This window comes from Micromesistius poutassou, assembly GCF_964030765.1.
Source record: "Micromesistius poutassou genome assembly, chromosome: 3".
Lineage (NCBI taxonomy): Eukaryota > Metazoa > Chordata > Actinopteri > Gadiformes > Gadidae > Micromesistius > Micromesistius poutassou.
The window spans coordinates 9,602,168-9,611,603 of record NC_140273.1 but is presented as its reverse complement, the minus strand read 5'-3'; the positions used below and the strand labels follow the sequence as shown (position 1 = coordinate 9,611,603).

At 43.7% G+C, this 9,436-nt stretch overlaps 1 protein-coding gene across 1 annotated transcript in view; it reads left to right on the top strand.

The window, feature by feature from the left end:
* The first annotated feature begins 203 nt into the window (after nt 1-203).
* The window catches only part of pkn1a (protein kinase N1a), a 46,060-nt gene continuing 36,827 nt past the window's right edge, over nt 204-9,436 (top strand). Inside the window, exon 1 of the mRNA XM_084465913.1 lies at nt 204-1,020. Coding sequence (XP_084322039.1) covers nt 1,000-1,020 — 21 coding nt within the window. The 5' untranslated portion in view covers nt 204-999. The remainder of the gene's footprint in view (nt 1,021-9,436) is intronic.

The window sequence follows — 9,436 nt, the reverse complement described above, 5'->3', positions numbered from 1 at the left end:
TTTAAGTTTAAAGCGGTATAAAGTGAGCCGGCCAATTTTCTCCTAATTAGTAACCGTCACTTTATCACGTGACCCGTTTGGGCGCGTCCCCACTGACTGTTCCAATATTTCCCGAGTGGCGGGAGCGAGCGGCTCGTCTCTGAGGAGGGTTGTCTGTGTCCACTCGCGTCAGCTGCAGAGCTCGTGTGCTCTTAAAACGCGGTCCCTGTAGCCTCCAACCTCTGAACTAAAAAAGAAGAACGACGTTTTCTCTGTTTCGTTTTGGACTGCATGGTTGTTCAGCTATACCTTTCGAAGATCCTTTGTCTTCCTGATATTGGACTGTCCATTGTCTCTGGCGGAAAAAGGCATCAACCAAAATTGACAGCAGGCTCCCCCTACCCTGGGAGAGACACTGACTGAGACGTGTAGCCTACTGTTCACCGATACTGGGAAAGAAGGGAGGCTTTACAGTTGATCTAGTCATTGAACGTCCCCTGTGGATGCGTGCTGGTTCAGTCTGGACTTGGCCGAAGACAACGGGGAGTCTTGTTCATGGATGGATTTCCTTTTGACTCGTGCTAGCTGGCGGCTGTTGGATCCACAATCTGGATATTAAACAATGTCTCTGATGCGGAGGTTTTTTTTCAGTACCCAATCCTCTACGGAGATGTTTTATTGATACTCTCTTCTCGTCGGTCATACTTATTGTGTTGAATGCTGCACGTTGGCCTACATTATATCCCAGGAGGTCCAGCTCTTAGGGTAGTGGCTCGTCTAACAATGCGGATTAACCCCCGTGGACCATTGTGTCAATAAAACTATGTGCACAAAGACCTGTTAACACATCCGAAACGTCTGCTATATAAATTTGAAGTGAATCTTCTTGTTCGTTTTAAAAGTCCTGACAGTCGAGCCGAACAAGGAGACGATATAGTGCCGTGAGACGGTCTAACAAGTGTGGAGTTCGTCGGACTGAAGCTAAAACCCCCACCGGTATCTGACCAGCGCTGAGCAAAGATGGCAAACGACTCCATACAAGTAAGTTAAAATGACTACAACACGGCTATTGTGCTTCATGTTGTGGGTTCACCATGTTTGCATGCTTATCTCACTACCTATTGACTATTCATTCAGTAGCCTAGCTGGGTCCATGTCTCAGCCCGGACATGAAAAAGGATAGTTTGTTACTTGCTAAATAATGTACTATGGGCCACTTGTGGCAGGGTCTGGAGCCTATCTGAACTCGCCCTGGCTGGTAGACCTCGGTGTACGGATATTATCGTGTGGTTTAGTTTCCAGTTAAGCTGTTGTGTTGGTAGTGTTGTGTTCAATACGTCTGGGATCAGTGCTTTGGCACAAAGGCATATAGTGATGGCTTGTTTCAGAGGACTGATACACCTGCTACATCACCTGTGGTGTGAAGGAAGCAATGTTGAATGAGCCTACCAAATGTAAAGCATTCAATAATATTCTAATTCATTCAAATATATCTGGCTTGTCTAGCTGGTTGTCGTGGCAACGTTTAAATGTATATAATTCAACTGATATAAAAGTGTACACACACTTTTATATCAGTTGAGTTGGTAGGCCTTTCTAGTAATGTTGACAGTACCACTACATGGGGTGTTTTCCTGTTCTATACCATAGTACATCTCACGCAATTCAGTGTTGGTTTCTTTTCAGGCCTCGGCACACGCTCTAGTTCAGAGGAAGTCTGGTAGTCCGAGAGAAGCATTTATCAGCATGTGAATGCTTTTTCACTTCCAGTGGGTCTGCTTTAAGTTGACAGATTTGTCCGGTCATTGAATATCAGTACTGGTACATAACCATTGAGATCGGCAAAAAGAAAAACCTGGCCTATGTTTGAAACAACTGTTACAAAACTGTTTAAAAAAGGTTGTACACCAACTTGTCTGAAGTTCAAGGATATTTAAAATAGGGAAAATGGCAATGCTCTGGGCCTCCCGTTTCCTTATGCTAGGTTGTATTGCATCAGGGAGAAATGAACCCGTGAAACAAGGCAACGCACTGTTCAATTATGTGCCTGTTAAAAAAGAAAATAGCGGTATGTCATCCAACTGCCTTTTAAAAGCATCTGCACAGTGCTGGGTTCCCACTTCAACCAGGTCTAATTCTAGCTTTGGTGCCTTGATGTCCCTGAGCTAAAGTGTTCCGTTGCTCAACAGATGTAGCTAACCTTCAGCCCAGCTAGACGGTTCCAACATCTCTCTTGGGGAAAATAGTCCCCTGCCAGATGCTCATAATCGTAGCTTGGGTTAGCTGTGTTACTTCTTCAGCCATTTCAACCACAGACCTTACAATTTGAAGCTTTTATTTCTGGTATAATTTGATAAGGTCTTAACAAGTGGCCTGCATCCTAGTTCTTACCCACAAAGGATATGCAGATGCAGACATGGTATGACAACTCCACCCAATTCCGGCAAAGTGAGTAGGTAGACTATGGGCCGATACAAATCCATGTCCATCAAACATTTTCAACCGTAAGCTTTTGATTTATAAAACATCTTATACAAGTCTCAGACCCTGCTATCTGCCTGGGATGTTGTACCTCCTGGCACTTAATGTATGCACTTAATGTACACACTTAATACAGTACATTGTATTTATTCTAGGGCTGGGCAACGATTAAAAGTTTTAATCGCATAGGTTTGGTGAGTTAACTTGCGATTAATCACACTTTTAAAATTATTTTTTAAATCCACTCCAATTGAAGTTAAATGAGGTTATCAAATGGAATGACACATTATCACTTATACCAAATGTACTTGATAAGCAAAGACTAGACCAAGTGATCTTGAGGGAGATTTATTGACTCACTCAGTGTGGGTTGAATATGAAACTTACGGAACACCACAGATTTGGGAATTGTAAACAGGCAGTTAATTCGTACAATTGTAAACCAACAGTTACAAGTGTAGTTAAATTCAAATAAGTAGCGCCACAGATTTGAGAATTGTAAACAGGCTGTAACCTACTGCAATTGTAATCAGGCAGTCACTTACTGCAAGTGTAATTGAATGTAAAGTAAGTGGAACTAAAAAGAAAAATGATTTCTGATATGAATGTTGACATTCTGTGGACAAAACCTTTCAAAATCATATATATAAAAAAAGAAAAACGTGTGTTAATGCGTCAATTTGTATTCATCGCGTTAAAATAAGATTGCGTTAAGGCGTAATTAACTCGTTAACTTGCCCAGCCCTAATTTATTCATAGTACTTAATTGTGTAGCATCTGCAGTAACAAGCTAACACTGCTGTATACGGGGAAGGGGTTAGCCTAGCGATTGTAAGTACTTTGTAAACGCTTGGTTCTATTAACATCTTTAGTGTACCGACAGCGATATATTGTTTCACTTCTTATGACAAATGTACCTATTGTAAGTCCCTTTGGATAAAAGCATCTGCTAAATGCCCTAAATGTAAAAGGAAGTTATTTGCAGGCTGAATAGGCCTGTACACACTGAAGTACACCAGGAAATGGAGACAGGCAAAGTGAAGAGCTGCAAAGCACCACTGACATTTCATCCTCCCCACACTGGGGTGTGCTTCTGTTGTGCCATGGCCCAGCCCACAGCAGGCAAGTGCACACCACCGTGAAAGTCAAACAAAGAGCCAGATAGTTGAGGCCATCACCAGCCTCTCGGACACCCCCCACCTCTCTGATCAAGAAGGCAGAAATAAGGACTCATTAAGCTGGCTTGAATGGTCACTGTTGCATGGTTTCCTGGGCCACAAGGTTTTGAAATGATTGACCCATGTTGACCATTTCATGTGATTTGGTTGACCATATGACATATGCAGTTACATCATTCCTGCTAGAGGTGAATCCTTGTTTTGCCCTTGTCTTTAATACATTTCTGACATTCTCTTTTGTGCTCTCTTGCTCTTAAGCAAATGGGAATTTTGTAGAATGGAGGCAAAGTATATGCTGGCATCTCACTTAAGTTGTAAACACAGGAAGAACGATGCAGGGAAAGAAATGGACTACAGTTGCAGACTGCTACTGTTCATGTTCAGAAAATGAGGGAAAGAGTTGCTTGCATAGCATGTTAATCATACACAAAAACGTATGGCTCATTTTCAAATAAACATGCATGTGAATGTGGGCAACTCTGCATGCAGAATACCCAATCGACCAAATCACTCTATTTAAAAAAACAACGCTTTTCACACACACACACACACACACACACACACACACACACACACACACACACACACACACACACACACACACACACACACACACACACACACGGTTACTCCCATAAACACAAGCATGACGTTAAGAGAGAGTTATGCACATATCTCCTGATTTTCTCTCAGCAGAGCGCCCTGTGGCCATGGAAGACTAGCAGTAGCCACACTAATGCAGGGTTGACTGAAGAAGGCTAAGGCTATTTGGTTCCCAAATAGGCCTACTATTCATCATCGCACCATACACTTTGTGTTCAACGTGAACCGTGCATGTTTCCATTTGTCTGGCTACTCGTAAAGCCATTGGTTGGAGATTGAGGCGGTTCAGGAAGTGATGCGTTATGCACTACATCAGTCCTCTGTGGAAATTAACGAAAAACAATCAAGTAAGCCCTGTGGTTTTTCATGCCTATACCAGCATACATGTACAACTTATTTGATGGTTGTCAACATGCGATTACTGCATTCGGCTTTCTGTAAAGAAGTATTGTATGCATAGGCTGAAAGCTGCTTCTAGCCCTCCCTGGGAGATTATTGGTCCCTCCTTATGTCAACGGATTTAGTTTATTTATAATGGGAGTGGAAGTCAATTCACCCCACAATACCATAGTATTGTAGTTGTTGAGTTGTTGAGTTTTTTTTTAAATTAAGTTGGTGTGTAAGTCTTAAGTAAGTCTTGCTGAGTAACTGTAGTTGCACTGTGCAGCCAACCTGGTAATCATTGATCCTGTTGAAGGCCTATAGTTCTGGGGGCCTGTTTGCTGGGTGTTCTGTGTCCGCGTTAGAGAGACCATCTGTGTGGGTCTCGGCCAAGCTCCAGCAGAGTGTTGGAGAGGAAGGGGTGGGGGAAGGGGCTCTAAAGGCCATTATACTGATGATTATGCTATTTTCCTGACGCGGGACAGTAGCTTTTATTGTCTTGCACGAGCAGGCCTGATCCTATTCAGTCCACCAGAGTGTGTTCATTTCCCCCAGTGTCATGGCTGCTGTGGTCAGAGAGACCACACCCTCATCATCTATTTTGCCATTGATGCCATTGATGGGGGGGGGGGGAGGATTATTTTTATGTTGTGATGTTGTTACTATGGTGATGGTGTTTTGTGAGATAATGATTTAGTTACTTTGTTCCCTATAGAGTTACTGTTGGGATAGTGGTTCTGGTGCTACTGTAGTTGGTACCAAGATGGTGCTACGCTGGTACATTTTGGGTTGCTATGGTGATGTTGATGCTGCTCTGGTACAGGTACTGTTGCTATAGTGACGTTGTTGCTACTCTGGTACAGGTGGTGCTACACTGGCATAGATGATGTTACTGTGTTGGCATATCATCCTAGTGGAGTGAATAGAGGACGTAACCTGAAAACGACATTAGCGGGGCTGTGTCTATATTGTTTTTGCATGTGCTGTACGTTTTAGTAAGCTGCTCTGCTTTCCACTCAGTGTATCGGTCCAGCAAAGCTCTTCAGTTGTGCTATTCTAGCTTTACATTGGTTTAAATTCCCAGCAGCTTCCTCAAACCACAGTTCAGGGAGGGTTGGTATTCCCTGCTGGGAATGTTACTTTGTTTCCTCACTGTGCAAACATCCCATCATTCTCATGACCTCATAGCAACACGCCCTCTGTAGAGAGAGAGAGAGAGAGAGACACACACACACACACACACACACACACACACACACACACACACACACACACACACACACACACACACACACACACACACACACACACACACACACACACACACACACCCCTCTATCCTCTATCACATGCCCTGATGACATACATGCTATCACACATACAAGTTTATGAACCCATTTAACTTGCTTTTTATTTCCACAAACTTGAACCCAAAACTACACCCAGGTCACATTTTCCTCGTAAGCGGTCGTGTAACACGGTCTTTGCAATACTATTATATTATATTTATATACAATATATTACTTGAAATCTTTAAAAATTAAGAATTTTGCAATGTTTATTTAAGCATGACTTTATGAAAGTTGTTCTCTCTGATGGTAAGCACGGCCTGTGAATGTTGGTACCATCACAGCCGTGTTATTTACCAAAAGCACACCTGTATTTAACAACAAACAAGAGGTTTCAGGCACAGCACCTGGGCCCCTGTGTCGCCACCACTCTAGCCCTGCTCTCCGTTGCACTCTCGACCTTTGACCCCCCCCCATCTCATTAGAGCAGTGCCTGGCGGGCCCCAGGGCAACAACATCTAATCCCAGCTTCACAGCTCTGCACTGCTGTGCTATTTTAAACAGACACCTAGCTTGTAGGCTAACTAACAGGATTGTTATTGGGAGGAAAGGCTTAACCTGCATCGCGTTAAATTGCTAACAGCTTTTAGTGCCAAGTGTTTGAAGAAGTTTGAGACTTGACAGGATGTAGCACTTTTCAAAGGAAATCCGTTTCTACATTAAAATACCTCTGAGCTCGATGATGAAATGCGTACAGTGCAGTTTCTATGTACAGTACAATTATATATTAATAGAATTGTATAATTAAATCATCCAATCACATGTGTAAACAAATGGAGCGGTTCTTCTGCTTTGAATTCAAGGTTTCCAAGTCTGTGTGTTTGTCAGTTGGACAAACTGTTTGTCCTTGAACATGGCCACTTGGTGGAGAGAGAACATGTTATTTCACCTTTTAAAGATCAGGACAAAGACAGTAGAGAGGGTCGACTAACTCTAGAGTCCTACCTCAATGTTGACATCAATATTGATGAACTAGTCTGCTCTAGCATCAACCTAGAAATGCAGTGTTGTTTTTTTACCACAATACACAGCTTTGAACAGAGCTCTGTGGATCCCTCCTTACCCCAGGTGGTGTGCTAGTAAACAGCCCATCAACATAGCCAGTCAGGACCCCTAATGGACCCCCCAAGACACACCTCCCCCTCTGGGGCCCTCGAGTGACTCACACACCCACAACATACAGGAGGAAATGTGCTCAAATGTATTTTTAAAAGACGGGGTTAGCATTACATTAGAGTTTTAGCAGTCATCAGGGCTATTAGCTGCCTACCTCCATCCGTGCGGAGTAGTAATGAGCATGCCATGCCATTCTCTCCAAGCAGAACCTGTAATGATGTCTAATGGGTTCTTGCTTGGAGATGATTAAAACCTCCCATTTTCCTGATAAAGGCGCTGCTTGCAGCCACAGTTTTTGGTTTGTTTATGATTATTTGTTGTACTCCCAAGGGAATGGGGATACAATTATGCTCTAAAATCTGTCATGAAATGAGGGAAGATATACAGACTTTACTTTACCATGCATCCTCCTCCATAATAATGCATAAAGATATTTGCAACCTTTTATTAGATTTGTAGGGCAGACTGCGTAGCTATATATCTGAGGACTTAAATCAACGGTTGAACCCATCTGGTTGTTTTTATAAGTTTTTCCATGGCTTTTCCATGTTAACGGTCCTGCCACCCGTGCAGCTAGTGCCAGCACCCCACCACTACCAGTGAACACGTTCTCACGGGTGGGAGTGGGGGGCTGCTATTGATTATCCACACCACCATGACACAACTAAAACCACTCTGGAGACTGATCCCCATGCTGTCAATATGTTTCTATCATGCTTACAGTAGGCCAGCCAGATAATGCCCTCCATGGTATTATCCCACATCCATCTCTCCCACGGGTGCTGATGAGGTGATGGCTGATAATGGTGACGCCGCGGCCATGTCATTTTCAGCATAGTGCCGTTGACAAACCAGGTTCCAATCGGTCCCCTCCGACGGTCTTCAACACAGCTACAGTTTGTGGTCTGTGTGTAAAATGATCCACCATTTAGTCCTTCTGTTATCCTTCCCTCCTCCCCCAAACCAAACCGTTCTCCCCCTATCCCTCCCTCCAAGCCAGCGGACACAACAGCTGCTGTCCCCCTCCTCCCTCCCTCCCTCCCTCCCTCCGTCTGGGGGCTGTGTTTTGCTCCATGCTATGACTGCCCTTTATATTTTGTGTACCTGTTGCTGAACACATTACCCCCCCTCCCCCCCACACCTGATATGATCAGTTGCAATGACGGCGATCGTGGAATTATCTACTGGTCGATATTTGCCTAATACAGATACTGCAGTATGAGCAGTTGTATCGTGATGAAAATGCGTGCCCTGCAGAGAAGGATCGATGATTAAGCTGTTTTCGAAGCATGTTGTGTGCAGCACAACCTTCCTCAGCCCAATAAGTCATTCAAGTGCTGCACTCTTGTATAGGTTGGTGCAGTTTTAGTATTACATTAAGTGCATTTAAATGCAGTCATGCTCTGCATTTTCCAAATCGTTGTCATTTTCTTGTTTACATACTAACTGTTGGTAACATTTTTAGGTCAAAGTCCATAGATGCGTGTTTAGGAAAAATACATTGTTCTACGTGTATCACTTTAGAAGATATGTGGTCTTGGCCCTGTTGTTAAATACAAAGAAAAGTTATAATGGAGGGAAAATGTTTTGGGTGTGTGTATAAATATTGTATTGGCAAGTCAAATGCTGGAGGCAAATATTTAAAACAATGTTTTGTCTGAAGATTATCTACTCTTTGTGTGTGTGCTTTGTGTCATATCCTGATAGTCTTTCTCCTGGTGTCCTAAAATAGACCCTAAGAGTTATTAAAGGCCCAATACAAACAATCACTCTGGTTAAGGGCAGGAGATTAAGTTAGCCAGCATTTAGCCCCATGGAGATCCAGTAGCTCTCCTTGGAAAATCACAAGCATGTCTAACCCACAGACACACATAACGAGGACACCCTTTCCGCACATAAAGATACCTCTCACCTCCTCCTACGACTACCGTTTTACCTGCGAGCCAGAGCTCAAAGCAGGCTGCTGCAGGTGGACAGGCTGCGGCAGGTGTCTGGTTTATATATGGACACGTGGACCGTGCCTGAGTCAGCGTTTTCTCAGCCGCTGTCCCAATAAAGGTGTGCCTGCCACTGCCTTTACTGCCTAAAGGCAATGCTCCATGGGGGGACTAGCAACCTGTTCTCGGAAGAGCTCTTCCATGGCCAGGCTGCCGAGGTGTGGTGGGCCTGATGTAGGGCACAACCATGGGGGTCGACTGGCTTACCTGCATGCGAGGATGCCATGGAAACAGCTGCAACAGGAGGAGCTTCTGCTTTTTATTGAGGGATTTGTAGCCCTAGAGGCCATATATGCAATGAGGTCATTTCCATTGTGATAATGATCTCTATGATTATGATGATCAATGGTCT